The sequence below is a fragment of the Neospora caninum genome, chromosome VI, assembly GCF_000208865.1.
Source record: "Neospora caninum Liverpool complete genome, chromosome VI".
Taxonomy (NCBI): Eukaryota; Apicomplexa; class Conoidasida; order Eucoccidiorida; family Sarcocystidae; genus Neospora; species Neospora caninum.
Genome location: NC_018392.1, coordinates 687,555 through 705,202, shown reverse-complemented (window position 1 = coordinate 705,202; position 17,648 = coordinate 687,555). Strand labels below are relative to the sequence as shown.

General features: G+C 50.4%; 2 protein-coding genes across 2 annotated transcripts; one reads left to right on the top strand and one right to left on the bottom strand.

Moving 5' to 3' along the window:
* Positions 1 to 592: 592 nt before the first annotated feature.
* On the top strand, positions 593 to 10,762 carry NCLIV_016180 (hypothetical protein; the record flags this gene model as incomplete). The annotated part of the gene is made up of 14 exons (XM_003881810.1): positions 593 to 736; positions 1,408 to 1,554; positions 2,261 to 2,418; positions 2,936 to 3,039; positions 3,334 to 3,389; positions 3,662 to 3,944; positions 4,339 to 4,437; positions 5,009 to 5,179; positions 5,725 to 5,877; positions 6,511 to 6,626; positions 7,354 to 7,503; positions 7,866 to 8,045; positions 8,607 to 8,822; positions 10,553 to 10,762. 14 exons carry the CDS (start codon positions 593 to 595, stop codon positions 10,760 to 10,762), a joined length of 2,187 nt encoding a protein of 728 aa, XP_003881859.1.
* Positions 10,763 to 11,885: 1,123 nt separating this feature from the next.
* On the bottom strand, positions 11,886 to 13,728 carry NCLIV_016170 (putative roadblock/LC7 domain-containing protein; the record flags this gene model as incomplete). Its single annotated transcript, XM_003881809.1, has 4 exons — positions 11,886 to 12,050; positions 12,551 to 12,602; positions 13,010 to 13,076; positions 13,635 to 13,728. The coding sequence occupies 4 exons, from the start codon at positions 13,726 to 13,728 to the stop codon at positions 11,886 to 11,888; spliced, it is 378 nt and encodes a 125-aa protein (XP_003881858.1).
* Between the last annotated feature and the right edge of the window lie 3,920 nt (positions 13,729 to 17,648).

Sequence of the window (17,648 nt, the reverse complement as noted above, 5' to 3'; positions counted from 1 at the left end):
GTTGAGAGGGCGACAGGGGAGAAGACGGTAGATACTTCTTCAGAAAGGGACAGAAAATGAACGCACTGGCGCTGTTCAGGAGGGGCATGCGGGGGGGGCCCGTGAGTGGAGACAGCGACAAACTGCGTCGAGGGAGAACAGACATCGATCCACGGACTGATACGCTGAAGGCAAGCAAAGCAAACACACGGACTGTCAGAAAACTCCTTGCCGGCCTCCATATACGTAAACATGAACTAGCGGACACCAGAAACTAAATAGGCAACTGCATGTACGCACACGCGTCCATGCTCTTCTGTAGAGACTTGTCGATCGAAATATGTTCCCGTGTGAAGTAAAGATGGAGAGCTGGGCAAATGCAATCCTCGCTACCGAGGTGTACCCGACTGCGTCTCAGGTTCGATGCTCAGTGCGTTTCGTTGCTGAAAAAGGCACAGTATACAGTGTTTTTCTGTCGCAAGGGACTGCAAGCGGCGCTAGGAAGACCCGCGGCCAGTGTTCGGATCCACTAATCTGATTCTGCATCTGTACATTCATGGTTCCTTTAAAAGGCGAGGGCGTCAATGCCGCTCCTGTTCCTTGGACTTAGGGCATGAAAATATGGACCGCCAACGCGCCAGCTGTTCACGCAAATCCTGACGAGTGCTTTGCCCTCTGCATGATTCTCCCCGAGTCGACTGAAACCGTTCTGCATCTGAAGCAAGTTGATCCCCCGCCTGACAGCCCAGAAGCGGAGGTAAGGACGAAAGACATTTCGCCGAGCTTTCGTTGTCTGCCCGCACGTCTCTGCTTCCACAGTCTTCTCTGTTTGCTTTCGCGGTTTTTCCGTCCAAGACGAGTGAGCCGCCGCTCTGCACAGGTCGGGAGATAATGAAACTGGCGCTGTTCCTCGTTCTGATTCTTTTCGACGGTCGAGTTGGAGAACCGTTGGCCGAGACCGTACCCTTACCCTAGGTGTTTTCAGTTGGATTTTACCCTGCTCCCAATTCGTTTCAGAAAGCAATTCGCGGACTAGCTGTTACCCAACAATCAGCTGCATCATATATATATATATATATATATATATACAGCCAAGTGCACAGATGTGCTTGTCGCGAGCTGGGTGTTTCCCACATGTTTTGTGTGTTCCGATTCCGGGCTTTTGGAGTGGAAATGCTTCTGCTGATCTCTCTGTTTTCCTTTCTCTTGCGTGGTTTGGTCGAGCCAACGCGGAAGAAGGTTCTTTGTTGGAGTTCTATATATCGGGAGGCGCGTAACAAGCGCAGGCCTCGCGAGGCAAGCGGCCTGTGTTTTCTCCCACCAGGAGTTGTCGGTCCACGTGCCGACTTGTTTGTGACGCTACACACAGGTGCGAAAGTGTTCCTCGCAGCCTAGGAAAAACGTTGTTCAGCTCTCCTGATGTCTCAGGCATTTACGATCACGCCCGATGAGGCGTTCAACGCCAATCTGGGCATTGAAGTGGCCGACTTCGCCGACATCGGCCTGCTGCCCCACAAGAACTGTGCGGCGGTCCTGGCCTTCTTGAAAGAACGCTATCTTCAGGATCTCATTTATGTGAGATGGATTCAAAGGGTTCAGGAAACGAAAACCGTGAAGGGAAACACGTGTCGTGGATGCTCTATGCTTCGGATTAAGACGGCGAAACCTTTCAGCCTCCTCCACATGCTTGTTTGCGCCTGCTGAAAGCCATCTGCATCCACTGATTTCGTCTGTCCATGTGCCTTTGAACAGCAAAGGGATGGGGAACAAGCGCAGGAAAGTGCTGTGGGAGAAAGCCGCTCTTTGGAAAGGTGCACGTGTTTCCTTTCCAAGCGGCAGTGTGACCTGTCATGGAAACACGCGCCGTTGGGGCTTCGGAAGTTTTTGACAGTCTCTGCGACTCCGCCCAATGCGCGACAAGGGAAAGCCACACTAGGAAAAGTAGTTCAACATCTAGTTAGAGAAGTCGCAGGAGGATGGTAATTTTATATTTTGAATAAAGCTTAGAAGAGAAAGTAAATGAGTGAACTCGTTGTCCAAACACCGCGGCGTTCATATTTACAGCGATACAAAAACAAACCCCTGCTGCGCGTTTGTGCGGTCGCCCTACATTGCGGCTCCTGTCGCTTCCCGCACACCTCGTTAGCCTGCAGTTTCTGACGAGGGCCCCTCGGGGATTCCACCGTCTGCCGCTCCGTGTCTCCCTTATTCTGGCTGTTTGTCGGTGGTTCCCTCACTTTTGCGCCTTTTCCGTCTTTCCGGCGCTTCTCTCCCCCGTCAGACCACTGCAGATCCCCTCCTGGTCGCGGTCAACCCCTTCAAAGATTTGAAAAACACAACCCCAGAGTGGCTTCGGCTCTACAGTGACGCCCCCGATGTCGACAAACTCGCGCCGCATGTCTTCCGAGTCGCCCGCACGGCGCTCGAGAGGTTGTCTGCGTAAGCAAAAGAATAAAATGGCCGATGCGATAACTTGGTCATCGTTTTCGCCCGATGCTATTAGAAGAAACGGGCATTCATGCGTGACAAGCCCAGCTCCTTTGGTGGGGAGCACCTCAACACGACTCTGCGACGCTTGAGAGATCGACGAATCTCTAGCGCGGAAAGGAAGCCGTAAGAAGGAAGCTGCGACGACCCTTCACTCTCTTCTCGGTCTCCCTTTGCCCAAACACGAAGACGCAGTCCAATAGGACAGGATACCATTGCCCCTCTCTCCTTTGCATGTGCGGCTCTCGTGGTGCACCTAGAGAGACGAAGCAGGGGGGGACACACACAACGACCAGCGAAGCCAAAGAGAGGGAAAGAAAGAGAGCAAAGGAAAGAGGAAGAGAACTTGTCGTGTGAACGCTTCCTTTACATTTCTCTCTGGGATACGTTGGCGAGTGGAAGGAGAAGACGGCAAGAAAAAGCGAGAGAGCCGGGTCCGTTTCTGTTATTTGTGGTCGTGTGCTCCCAGCTTTATGGCCAGTCAAACCATCATCGTCAGCGGCGAGTCAGGAGCAGGCAAAACAGAAGCCACGAAGCAGATCATGTCTTTCTTTGCCTCGGGACAACCTGGAGGTATAATGCATGCAGAGAAAAGGAGACTCCTGATTTATGCAGAACCGCACCACTGTGTTTCTAGGGTTCCGCCTTTTCACCTCGCGTTTTCGCCCTCTCCTTCTGTCCCTTTTGCTTTGCTCCCTTTTTCCTGCGCATCTGCGCTGTGGACCACGTGGCAGTTCCCATGGTTTCACCGGTCTGCGGATCGCACTGCGAGTGTCTCCATATCTTCACGCAGAAACAGACAAAGTCGCCTCACCTGTCCAGTTAGTTTCCTCTTCTCTGCTTGTTTTCTCTCTCCTTCGTGCCCAGAGTTCTCGCACCAACGCATCCAAGATGCAGTTATTGCGGCGAACCCCGTTCTTGAAGTGAGAAAGGAATCGGCAACCACTGAAAATGCAGCTCAGACGCGGTTCCGGGACGAAAGGCTCATCGAGTGGAGAGAGAATTAGTGTCGCCTCCGCGAGCGGAGGGATCTTCGCACGGGTTTTCGCCAGGGAGACTGCAGGGGTTGCCGAGTCTCGACGGCATGCTGCCGAGTCTGGATGAGCGCCGAAGCCACGTGCATGCAGCCCAAGCACAGACGCCAGGGCGTCTCTACACGGTCTGGCTTTCTCTGGCTTTCCTGCGTGTTGTGCAGGCCTTCGGCAACGCGAAAACTGTCCGAAACAACAACTCCAGTCGCTTTGGCCGCTTCATGCAGCTCCAACTGGGAGAAAGGGGAGGCATCCAGTACGGCTCCATCCGCAACTTTTTGTTGGAGAAAGTGCGCGTGACGAGTCAGGAACAAAACGAGAGGTCGTATCACATCTTTTACCAGCTAGTCAAGGGCGCTGAAGGCTCACGGCGATCTCAGTTGAGCTTGCTCAAGATCGAAGAGTACACCTACCTCTCAAAAAACGGCGGGTGCTACGACTGTCCTGGTGAGCGAAGAGTGGAAACGCATGCAGGGTTTTCGGACTGAGACCCAGCAACGAGTGCAGCCCTTGGCAACATGACACCTGGTTTGGGAAGCGCAGGCAGGCTTGATGCCCAAGGTAACGGCACGTCTATCGATACACGCTTCGGTAGATGCATGCAGAGAGAGAGGAGAGAGACGTATCTACGCATATGGACAGTTTGCATGGGCGGTTGAAACGACGCTCGCTTTCCTGGCGAACAGAGGTGACTGCCAGTCTGCGGTGTACTTCTTGCGTCGCACACCACAAAAAACAAGAACACTCTTCGGACAAGCCGCAGAGGGAGAATGCTGGAGAGCAACGCTTCTGTTGCCCAAGGCCTGAATTTCGTTTCTGATTTGTGACACGGCGCATCCAGGCATCGACGACGTCCAAGAGTACAAAGAGGTGAATGACAGCTTCCGTTCCATGGGTCTGGGTGCGGAGGAAATTGACAGCATCTGGTCGATCGTCGCAGGTGCGTCGCGATTATCTAGGCAGAGGTATTCAAGAAGATCCGTTTCGTCGTGATGTCCTTCCCATGTATGTATATATATATATATATATATATATATATATATATGTAGAGTTCTATATATGTATATATATGGATACACAGATGCATCAAGCACATAATATATGCATCGCTATTGCTTAAATGGGCCAGTGACCAGATCTGAGGCGCGGCGTCGGCGTCTCCTGCGCACAGGCTGCCTACCTCCACATACTTCCGTTTTTTCTGTGAGGACTGATTTCAGCGTGCGACCTGGTGTTGACCTGGTGTAGGTTCATGGATGTCTATGTACAGTATCTGTATTATCCACACGCTGTGTCCGCATGTATTGGCAGTAAACCTTTCCGTCGGCGGCCGAGTGTGACCGGGTATGTTTTTCTGTACCAGTTCAAGTACGCCCGTATACGCTTTCCTGCGCGTCTGCGCGTACTTGTTTGCTTCATGATAAATGTTTGTCGGTAGGTTTCGTGAGAACGTTCCGTATGTCGATTTGCTTCCTGGGCTCCCATGCACTCGCGTCCTGCTTTTTCGTCAGGCGTCCTTCTCTTGGGAAACGTGCAGCTGGAAGGCTACGAGACGGACAGCCAGCACAATGCAGCAGCCCTCGCCGCCGGCGCAGAGGCAACCCTGCAGAAGTGTTGCGCGCTCCTGTTTCTCGATGAAAATGCAGTGAAGAAGGAGATTCTCTACAAAGTTAAAACCATCGGTAACGTTCACACAAAACACAGACCCTCGGGGAGTAGCAAGACGCCTGTGGAAGAATGGCATTCCTTGAGAAAGCGAACAATCAGTGGTGTGTGCCAGTCAATTTCTCGGCAAAAAGAGCCACGATTTGCGCTCTGTCTCCGTAAATGGCTATTGAATCACCCGCAATTAGCTATACGCGAAGGTTGTAGGGATATCTTTGCATTCAGAGTTGTGTATGTCCAGGTACAAGGGGCAACTGTCCTTGAGTACCGGGAAGCGCGGAGGCGCACATGGAGAGCCCGCGTGAGCGGACCGAATGAGAAATGGCAGCTGGAAGGCATGCCGTAGCTTGGAAATTCAGAGTGTTAGTGTATCTCTCTGTGCCCGTTTTCTCGTTCTCTCGCATCTGTCGGAGACGTGCACAATTACGCAGCTCTCCACATATGTTTCGGCACAAGTATGTACCTGCATATATCACCACCTCACCCCTTGAAAGTGTGAAAGGGCATGCATGCACGTTCCGCTACGTTTTCCGTCTCGCACGCGGGTCGTCTGTCTCTGTAGGTGACCAAGAAATTGAGTCTCCAAACAGCTTGACGGACGCGTTAATCAATCGCGACTCGTTGGCGAAGGCCGTGTACGAGAAATTGTTTGACTGGGTGGTTCGCCGCGTCAACGTAACAATCGAGCCTCCTCAAGGTTTTGGAATCTTCATGGGTGAGATGGGCTGCAAGAGGCCTTTGTTTCGTAGTCGAAACACTGAACGCCGCAGAGACCGTCTCCATCACTTTGGAAGGTGGAAATGAAAGTTCTTGCGCACACTACATTCATATACACGTGCATATATATATATATATATATATTATGTTAGTACTCACATTAGTTTGCAATAAAAGATCTCTCCGGGTGCAGATTTATCCCGTTGGCGCTCAAGGCAGCATCGAGGGTGCATCCAAGCTTTTCCACGGCCCTTCTGTTTTGGGAAGTGGGACGCATTCACGGAGCCTGCAGGTGTAGAGGGAAGACCAATCCCTGTCGAGTCTCAGCAGGCCAGGGTGAACCAACCCGGAGAGCGTTTTAGAAAGAGAAATGCCTTTAGCTTTATTCGGCTAGGCATGTGCGGTCTTTTTATGTCAGAAGCTAACTCGAGTGTATGCATGTGTCTCGATACGCACAGAGCTCTCAAGTGGTTTGTGCTCAATTTCGTTGAGAAGCAAGCAATTCTGTTTTCTGCCCCTTTCATAAAGTGTGTCGCTGGTGCAGGTTTGTAGATGATACGCCACAGAGGGGGGGAGAGAACCCTCCGCTTTTCTGGACTGGTGTCTTTGCTGCTGCCTGGCCGCTTTGCAGGGATGTTGGACATTTTTGGTTTCGAAGTGTTTGAACACAATTCCCTGGAGCAGCTGCTCATCAACATCACCAACGAGGAGCTCCAGAAAAACTTCATCCAAATCGTCTTTGCTCGTGTATGCAGACTGCAACAACCCACCAATGCTCTGTAATTGTACATCTTCTCTAGCGATGCGTGTGCATTTGTGGATAGTGGCAGCACGTGTCTGAGCAGGCATGCGACCTTCCTTAGAATCAGCCGCCCCAACAGCAACTGTTCCACATCTTTAAAGATAACCTCTAACATAAAGTCATCTAAGAGCTCTTCTCAACCAAGTTTTCTGCAGCAATAAAAGCAATTATGGAAACGCATGCATCGTTGCCTGATGAATGAATGCAAGTACAGCTGTGTGCATATACACACATCCTTTTGTGTTTAGAGACCTAGTTACGTACACATCTATCTGCATGTAAACGAATCTCTTTCTATATATATATATGTATATATATTTATCTGTATATTCCATGTATCTAAATATGTCCATGGATGTAGAGACTATGTAGAATCCCGGGGATCGAGCCACGGTTATTCTTCTATTCCTGGTGTTAAATGCGAGATCCAGGGCAGGGTTGGAGGTACTGTCTACCCCAGTGTTTGGCAAGTATAATTGGATAGAACTGGCCGCACTGGCTCCCCGAGTCGCGTTGCTTTTTCTCTCTGCGTTTGCGCCTCTGCGTTCTCGCTTGTGGTTTTGCATGAGCCTGGAATGAGGAAAGGTGCAAAAGGCGCCGAGTGGAAATAAAAAGGCAACGTGCGGTTCGCCGATGTCACCTTTTCTTGTGTGTAAACATCTACACACGCAGGAGACGAAGCTCTACTACGACGAGGGAATCGGAAATGTGAAAATTACCTGGACCGACAACGAAAGCGTGATCAAAGCCCTGTGCGGGAAATCTTCCTCAGTTCTTGCCATTCTAGAGGACAAAAGTCTTGCCCCTGGAGGCACTGATGAAGTGAGAGACGAGACACGACGGAGAAGCTAGAAAGGAACGGTGTCCACTGTGAGAGTTTCCTCGGCGACGCAAGGATCGGCGGATCACGTCGGAAGAAAGGCAGTCCTCAGATGACGGGGGCCGTTGAAGAGAAGAACCGCCGAACGTCTTTGCCTCCGCGGTCGTATTCAGTGAGGATAGATTGTCTCGTGTCCATGTATCTCTTGAGCAGCTCGATGTCGGTCGGAAAGAGGCGCCTTTGTTCAGTTTCCTCTCCTGTGTCAGGACTTCCTCAGCACGAAGTCCTTAACACGAAGGTGCATTACCTGTCTTCTGTCTGTTGTCCATCCCGTGTCGCTCTCCTTGTTTGGTTCTCTTTCCAGGCCATTGTCACGTCCATGAGCAAGGCTCTAGGGTACTCCGATGTGTGGAAGCCGGGTCGGAAAAACCCTCGCACGTGTTTTTGCATCTGCCACACCATTGCCGATATTCAGTACGATGCAACTGGCTTCATCGAGAAGAACAAAGATCTTTTGAAGCCCGAGCTCTGCGCCATCCTACAGGTAGGACAGCAGGCGAAAAAGATGAAACAAACACCAGGGTGATCGTGCGGCTCTGGGAAGACGTTCCGGTGCTCCTGGAGAGGTACTCGACGTTTTAGAACCTGGGACACGGTGAAAAAGTGTGGTGTCCGGAGAAGCATGCATGGTCACCGCCCACCGCATAGTTGGTGTGGGACAGCGGAATATGCAAGATAGTTGCGAGGCGGTTCAGGGGCCTCCGAGTCCAGGAATTTGCCTTCCCAGTTTACACATACGTGCACGTATAGATAGAGAGGTAGGTTGCATGTGCCGCCACCGACAGACACCGGTAACAAAGGCACATGTACATATCCAACATTCTCGCCTGGAGGATGGCTGATCGGGGCCTCCCCTTGCGTGTATATCGTTGCTATTAACTCACCGAAAAGGTGCCCGTGTGGATACCGGCTTAGATCGCATGGGAGGTCAAGCGCGTACGCATCTTTCAAAAGTGAGGAGTGCAGCGGCGGGGTGGGCCAGTTCCCTTCTTTTTCCCAAACACGTGGCGATTTTTGAGAATGCTTCTCCCTGTTCTTTTTCCAGGCGTCTCCAAACAAGGTGACGAAGGCTCTATTCGAGGGTGTCGTCATGGAGAAGGGCAAGATTGCGAAGGGACAACTCATTGCATCTCAGTTTATGCGCTCTCTCAGTGCTCTCATGGATCTTATCTCGAGTACAGAGCCCCATTTCATTCGTTGCTTGAAACCGAATGAAACGAAGAAGCCTCACGATTGGTCGAACGGGAAGGTTCTTGCGCAGGTGAGTGTCCTTGTGCATGCGATAGGGTGACGAAACGAAGACGGAGAGTCACAGCCAGTGGCGACCTCGCTCAGGCAACAGCGATCCGACTTTTGGAGAATGCCCCGCTGGCCTCACTTTCTCTCAAGATGCATGTATACACGTCGCGCGTACGGGAAGTCTAAATGTTGTCGCTTCCATTCGTGCACTCTTTTCTGTCCTCTTGAGTCCCTATTGGGGAGTTGTTCTCTTCTTTCCCCCTTCGCCACCTGGACCTTCGCCACGCTCCCTCATCCCGTTAGTTTGCGTTTCTGATCCAATCGACTGTTCACGTTTCGACAATTTCTGGGCTCGCGTCTGGTTCGTTTTTTATTCCTTCGGTGTCTCTCGGATTTTAATTGGTTGGCGCAGCCCCATCTGTCTGTTCTTCATTGCTCTTCTCAGCTGTTCTCTCTCTCGATCTTGGAAGCTCTCCAACTCAAGAATCTTGCGTTTTCCTATCGACGTCCCTACCAAGATTTCTTGAAGCAGTTCGAGCAGCTAGATATCGAGATCACCAGAACGTCTGGGGACCCGTACGTTTTCGTTTTGAAATTGAGACAGCCAAGAAATGTCTTCACTCCCTTTTCCCATGCACTGACACAGAAAAGTGTGTATGTTTACGTGCACATGTAGAGACCGGAGGGATAATTGTGGTAGCATTCACGGTGTGGTTGGGGAACAGTTCTTTCAGGTATCGAATGTAAATTTCCAGGAGTCTTTCGAAGGGCCAGAGTCAGGTGTTTGGTTTTTTGGGGGGAGTCCTGGCATTCCCGGAAACGAAACTTCAGTCACAAAACCTCATCGGCATGCGCCCTGTGAGATAAAAATATGGTCAGGCTGCCCGTCCGTGGAATTTTCTCTCACAGTTGTTGTGGTCGTGAAGCTGGCTTTTGACCCCCGACGTGAACTGGAGACTACTTCTCTATACGTGGGTCACAGCGGCCTCAGAATGGCGTCTCCATCGCTGCAGTGCTCTCATCTGTGTCTCTGTTGCGGGAGAAACGGAGGTGCTCTTTTTGCAATTTGGAAGCAAATGCGGCGTGTTGTTCTTCGTGTCTTTGTTTTGACGGAATCGGTGGAAGAAAGGAGAAGACGAAGCAGCTATTGACTCGAGCAGAAATACCACAAGACCGATGGGCGGTAAGAATCATTATTCTCGACCAACGCCGAACAATTTTGTACGAAATGCTTCCAAGAGAGAGCGACCCAGCTGTGTTGACAGAGTATCATCTCAGTGATCTGTCAAAACGTATCCGTGCAAAAGCAGTCCCTATCTGCGAGCTTGTCGACCAGTCGTCTCTGAATGCGTCGTCATGGTCAGGGGCGAATTTGAAGCACTCTTACAGAATAGAACTACGCAGGGGTGTTGCGTTTGGTCACGGGCATAGTTTGTCGAGAAACTGTTTTACTCTGAAGGGCACAAAGAGGACTTATGGTTTCTCTTGCGTGGCTCATACATCTGTCACTTGTGTGAAGCTGCGCATTTCTGTTTTCTGGTTGGCATGTCATCTCACCTAACGCTTCGACTTTTCCAATGAATCACCTGTCACAAACCCTTGTACAAGCTATGCTCTCTCTGGTGTGTATTTATTTGTGAGGATCAAGTGTTGCGGGTTTCATCTCGTCCGGCTCGGCACTTTCAGATATTTCTTTATTGGACGCCGCTGGAATGCATTTTTCTTTTTGTCTGTTCCACGATTTTCTCGCAGATCGGCAACACAATGGTGTTTATCAAACCCGACGCAGTTCGAGAGCTGACGCAGAAAATGCGACTGGTTGTGGTGGCCTGGGAACCGCTTATTCGCGTTCTGGAGGCGTGCTATTCCCGTTGCTTAAAACTGCGGGCCATAAGTGACAAGGTGCAATGGGCGGTCCGAATCCAAGCACAGATCAGGAAGGCGCGGGTGCTTACGGTGTAGGCCTCTCTGTCAAAGAACTATTTCACAGACTATAAGCTTTCAAAGTACTATCACTGACTGTTGACACTCTAAAACGAGCCATCCGGAACAAGAGGAAGGCAAGAAAGGCAAAAATCGCTGTTCTGTCCAAGGAATGTGAAAAAATATCTGCATCATGTTCGCTGTAGCGTCGCGGCTTAAATAATTGGAACGTGGTAGTTCCCCTCCGATGCTGGGAGTCCCTTACTGCAGTCGTACCAGCGGCAAGCGAGTGATTTTGTCTCTATCATGAGGTGTCCCAGTTTGGTACGCCAAGGCATACATAGTCAGTCACCGAAGTCGCCGCAACTCGATTTTTCGGTTGAAGCTCAGAGATTCGATGGTATCTCGATATACCTTTTCTACAAGGTAGTTTATTGGGAATGTTGTTTATCCTGGTGAAAAGGAAGGATATCGCTGTCAACAGCCGGGTCGGCGGTTCCGCGATCGTTCAAGTTTCGCACCACTTTTTATAATGCTGTTGGGGGATGCTAGCAAATATCTGGCAGGTGCTTAATTCTCCGATGTAAAAATCCATGTGTGACATTTTTTCAGTACACCATAGACGTGAGCAGCTCCGCTATCGAGCTGGGCCTGAAATATGATTTCGCCGGCAATATGGGAACCTGGATTCCTGGATCCCGATATCCATTTGTTGGTTTATTTCCAACTAAATTCGTTCCCGTGAGAGGAAAAGCTCTCGCCGACTGAAATTGAGCGAAGTCGAACACCGACTTCCCAGACCTTGACAAGGGCGAAATCGGGAATGCATTTTCGCACACAGGGGAAATCCAGGAAGACTGTTTCTGCTATTGTTTCGAACAGTAGGGATGATCAAGCGTAAAATCGTTTTTGTGGTTCACGGACGAATCACAGGCAAGGTGTTTCGTGTTGTCCCAAAACCAGCTGACCACGTTTGTGCTATCAGCCAGGAAACTACACTTATCTTATCCCAGTGGATTTGAACCATTCGGTTCAAAGCACATACTTTGGGCACTCGTGGCCTGCCCCACGTGCTGCCGTTGTGTCTCCTTCCTCCGTCCGGTCCACTTGTCATTATCATGTGGTCACCTCTTTTCGTCTGTTTCAAGTTCTACGTTAACCCTCACAGTTCTTCCCACTCTTGCTCCTTCTGTTCAACACTCTCTTCACCGTAGTCGTAAGGTTGTCCGGTACAATTCTGAATGGCAATGAGTGTGTACCCAGCAAACTGGACGGCGATAATCTCGGTACCTTCCTTGGTCCTGAGCCTAACAGAGGTCAGCTCGTTCTGCACAAGCAACACCGGAAAGAATTTTTTTTGTTTTCGCCCTGCTTCGTAGGAAAAGGCCAAAGTGGCAAAGATGCGGAACAGACTACACTGCTGCAACTCCGTGGAGACGTGGAAGGAAACGTGCATCATCAGCTCTGTTCATGATCCAAGCAGGGGGGGGCGGATAGAGGATGAGAAAATCAAGAGACGTTCAGTACGCGTAGATAGTATTCTTGCATATCACATCTGTTCAGTAGGACCCGGGCTGTCGCCCACGGGCACGCTTGCCCTCGACGCGTATCCGGAGTCGTCGGCTTGAAGGCAGCAACAGCCGCATTGAAACGTATCCAGTGAACGCAATGCAGCTTAATTTTCCATGTTGTTATGTTACGCACATACGTTTCATCGTTATTGCTATTTATTAACATGCTGATGACAGGTTGGACATGCGAAGACATATCCGTCGTCGCTCACGTCGCTGAACCACCGCATGTGTATGTATACGTATCTTTGCTTACGTCACTGGGTAGCAGTTCTCGGATGCATTGGCGGGACCGCATGCAAAAGGACCTGACACGCAGGAAAAGAATTCAGACCCCCAGGTGGAAGTAAATGGGGGGATTTGAAGTCGGTTAAACAGCAAAACAGTGTGAAGGGGCACTAGATCGAACAGCGCGCCGCTCTTGCTCTGCGAAGCAAGAAGTGGCTTGGTGCAGGTATTTACTTGTATTCGGCAGACAACGACGGTTAACGTGAATACGACGTGGAGTGGCAGAAGAGGCGTCGGAAGAAACCAGAGCCGTGAAAGACCTCACTTTCCAGAAAGGCGCGCTCAACAGCCAGATTGTGAGGAATGTGTAACCTGAGCAGTTTGTCCTTTGTGACCGCTTCATCAATCGCCGACGAGGGACGCACGCGGTTTCTGACGGGTTGATAACGACACTAAAGAAGTCCTCTCGCTCACTGGCGACGCTTACGACAATAATGCAGCGTACTGAACGGCTTTTTCATGAGGCATCTTCTCGTGGTACTTGATCGGGATCCCTGTACGAAGCAGAAGTGAGAAAAAGTCTGGAGATTCCTCTGAATTTCCTCAATCCGCTCGCAAGTCGTCAAGCAAGACACTGCTCTCCGCGGCCCCAGCGCACGTTTCTGGGGTGCAAACGCGATCAAATGCGAAGCTAAACTGAACTGTGAGAGAGGCAAACAAAAGGCGCCTTCCAAAGTAAATCGCGGGCGCTCGTCGCGTCGATCAAACGTCGGTCCTCGGAAACGAGGAAGACGCGTTGTGTATGCCATTCTGGAGGAACCAATGTGTGACCACATCTGGAGTGATGTTTCGGCGTAAACCTGAAAAATGGCCTGGCAGGTAATCAATTGGCTACGGTTAGTGATCCTGCTTAGTCGGACTAGCTCGCGCCCGATTGGTACGTTGGTGAGAAGCGAATGGATGCATCGGTGTTACGGTGTAGACAATTCCGAGAGCAGGGACAATTTTTGTTTCAATCGGCCCTTGTTCAGGAAGAGGCTTCGCGTGATTTCTCGCTGGGGAATAGTGCTGCTAACGTTGACTTTTGCATGCACAACGGGGATCAAGCTCACCGTCAGCAGTGATCACCACATAGCCAACTACTTTCGGATTGTCAGTAATCCAGTTTCGAATGACTTCGTCGACCTCGTTTACCGTGCCTGCCATGATTGCTAAGCACGTCAGGCACTAGGGGACTGTAAACAAGGCCGCTCGTGTCTTTTTTCGAGCAATCGTCATAAGGGAGAGCCTTGCACCCGCAAGAACTTGGCGACAATGTAACCTCAGTCCAGTAAACAAACTAGACCTGGAAAAAACGCTGAAGCAAAGATGTCGCCTTGGAGCTCTGTCTCTGACGACAGTTTCTCGGCTCTTCGCGTGTTCGACGGCGACTCGTGCCACTACGCGAGTCGATCCCGTCTGAGTTTTTAGTGTAGGTTCGAAACCAACTAGGCCTAAGAAATAGGTCGCGGATGTGGCGAAATTGGTAGACACATTAGATTTAGGATATAATAAAATTGAGAGTTTAAGTTTCTCCTCCCGATTGCACGGGCGTTGTTCCCACGTTTCACCGGAGGTGTCGTACTCAGTGAAGCAAGGAGCGCGATCTTCAAACTGAAAGTGATTCTTACGCTGGGAAGCAGAGAGAAATGCTAATTGAGTGGGGAGTAGCACGAATACAAGGGTTCCCACCGGCAAACGCTCTCATGATGAGATGCCAAGGGAAACTAGCTGACGTAACAGGAAAAAAGGGGGATGCAATTACAGAACGGATTCGATTTTCTGGTGGACAGGCAGATCCAAGGGAGCGAACGAGAGCAGAAGAAACGGACGTTGACCATGGGTCGGCACACACTTGATACACAACTGAGACGTGGATCGGCGACTCAACGTGGCTATATTGCGAGGAAAGCAATAAAAGCTCTGCCAAACCACGGTTTCTCGGTCTCAGCATCTGAGACATGCAGGCATTGCGACAGGCACACTTCTTTTGGGATGGGAAACCCGCCTTTCAAGCTAGCGGTTCCCAAAGATGCTGATTTCGAAGAAAAGAAAAGGGGCATGCTAACAAGAACCGTTTCCGCGGTAATGGGGCCCGGCAGAAGGTTGTCCCCACAGAGCAATGGGGTTGCCTGTTGTTCCGTAGGTGCTCTATTCCGTTACACGGTTTTCGTCTTCTGCAAAAGAAGGGTTAGATGATAACATGAAGCCTGAGACTGTCTCCCCTTCGCGTACAGAAATGGCCCCTGTCGCGCCATGCGTTATAAATTCAGCTTCACTGCTACCTGCAGTGGACACCTTTACTGCCATAACGCAGCTCCTTGCTTCGACGACCATTACAGGCAAATAGGAAGGATCTATCAAAATACAGAACAGATGCACTACCGCCAGCAAAAGCACTCCAATGATACCGCACTACAACAGGCACATTCACGGTTCCGCCCAGCGTTTGTCGACATCCTCTCAAGTGCAAGGCCCCCAGAATACAGACTGACGGAGTCACATCGAACAGTTGTACCAGCATACGCTTTGGAATCCGCTGGTGGTGCGCCTATAGGAAGGCAGCATAGCGAAACAAAAGATCGCTTTGTACACAGGGCGCACACATACCACTTCTCTAATGAATCAAAACATTTTCGAAACAAGGGGCTGACGCAAACTCACGTAAATTGCAGTGACACAGACCGTCGTGCTTTAAACTCTCTGCAAAACGTTTCGTGCTTGAAGGAAAATTATAAAGTCTTGCCTGAAGAGCTTCGTGTAACGGCGTGTTTTGATTTACAGTGTTTTCAGGAATGAGGCACGCAGAAAAGCTTCCCCCCAACACAGGACCTTCGGCTGGCATGGTGAAATGTGAATGAGTTTTTGGGGACTCCAACGAGCATATCCAATCAGCTATCGGATTTCGAGTAAACATAGGGGAAGCATAGACAAGAAAATTAGCGGAACATTATTAAGAAACTCCTCCCTTCTTCGAGAATGGCTATCGGCGTTCTCTCCGTGTAAGTACCTACGTAGGGTTCACACGAGTCTCGCGTAGTGAACGAGCCGGCTGATTCCAGTGATGACAGTCGCTTCATGAACGCCTGGGTCCAGAATGCTAGAGTAGCGATGTCCCCGTTCCAGTTGTGTCGGCTAGGGCATGAATACGAGCTACAGTCAACGCGGATAAACACAAAAGGCACTCAGCCTGCATACTTTCACCTGTACAACTTTTATGTGTACGTGTTTTAGCTTACTCGAGCAGCCCCCCCTCTCAAAAGTTCTAGAGAGACTCTTCAAGAAGAGCAAGAGCGGTAAAATACGAGCTCCCATATCGTGAGGATCCAAGATTGGAAAGCCAGGCCATTTCCCCCTTTTGCTGCCGATGTGGCAGCCGTACCCTGTACTCGTTTCCCCATTTCGTTCTTCGGTGTCGACTATACGAAGTCTCTGTACAAAAGGAACACCCTTCGCTGTCCCTCCCGTAGTCTGGTTGCGGTACCCAGCTCCGTATGTGGAAGTGGGTTATGTGTCCTAATGAAGGCCGTTGGCACGGTCTCACAAAAAATGAAGCCGTTCCTGCTCATGGGATGACACCTGCATAAGAACCAGCATTTTCAGGCATATGATGCTCACTCCCCTTGGATTGAGGAAAAGACGCCCATTCCTCTGCAAGAATCAGCAAACAGTGATTACAACTACCGTGAGACTTTGCAGTTGTGTTTGCGGGTCCTGGCGTTGCTAACTGCAGTCTCTCGATTTCGACAGCGTTTCTTCCAACTTTCTTCCAGTCTGTCACACGACGTTCATGTTGTAAAAAGAGATGCAAATCTGGCGGAGCACCGCTTGAAAGGTGACTAACGCAGAAAGTGGCTGACCGGCGCCCGACTCCTCAAATTCCGTCCACCCATAACTCCGGCACTCAAGCAAAAACACTGTCTCTCCCCAGAGGCTAACCCAGACGACAGCCATTCTATCTGAGCACCGATATGAAGTGGAAACGAGACCATTTGCGAAGTGGGAGCCTTTATACCATGGGAACGTAGACATGGATGTCGTCAGGCTCCGTGCAGCAAGTGATGCAAGAACAGTCATAAAACCTACACAATCCAGGGAACACACGTTCGGCGATCCGGGCTGTGCATCGTCAGTAGAGCCCACATTTCTCAGTTACTAACAGTCACAGAAATCGCAGTTGCTGATGCTACACCATGACGTGTGTGTGGCCAATCACGTCCGCCAAAGAATGCTACGGCACTACACATCGGGTATGGACCCGTGTATTCTCTCTTCTACTCTGGCTCTCGCTGGCACACCAGCGAAGCAGGGAGAGAGAAGCGAGAGGTTTTTTCTAACAGCTTTTTCCCGTCGTTCTTGACGTTTTATCCTTGCGTATCACTTCTTTTCTACAACGGCGGTTGTGTTTCTAGTAGAATGTACACCCTCCCGAGTCATGTTTTCTCTCTAGCACAGGATGGCTTTTTGGCGGGCCCTGATAGGGTTTAGTTTCTTTTCGCAAAGTACTGTCGACAGCAGCCTCTCTCTCTCGCAAACGCGAGCACATTGCTGTTGAAAAAGCGGAGCTGGCAATAGCACGAGCTTTTTCTTTTTAAGAAAAATTGACATTGTGTTGACATTTTCCCCCGCGTTTCTGGGATGTTTATGCATTTTCATGTCCTTCCTCATCAGGAGATAGCGCGCCGCGACTGTCTTCGCCCGCCTCATTCTCCGGTTCTCTCCATCTTCCTTTCGTTTTTTCTCGAGTTTCTCATGGCAAAGCTGCGCTCTCTCCGGTAGGATCTTCTTGACCGATGTTATCCATCGGATTCAAGAAGAAGTGTCCATCTTTTTCGCAAGATCCACTTCTGTGTTCCATCCTCACTGGGACTGAGAGTCTGTGGCACTCCTCTCTCGGAGAATCAGTCGACGGCACGGTAGAATCCACCGGGAGAACGAACAGGGTTTCCCATCAGAAAAGGGACAGCAGAGGTTGGAAAAGCAGGCGGAAAACGGCTTCTCGTTCTTCCCCTCATTCGTCGACACCCTTCGTCTTTCTCTGCTCAAATCTGTGACACACACGTTCTCGGGCGACGGGATAAAGTACC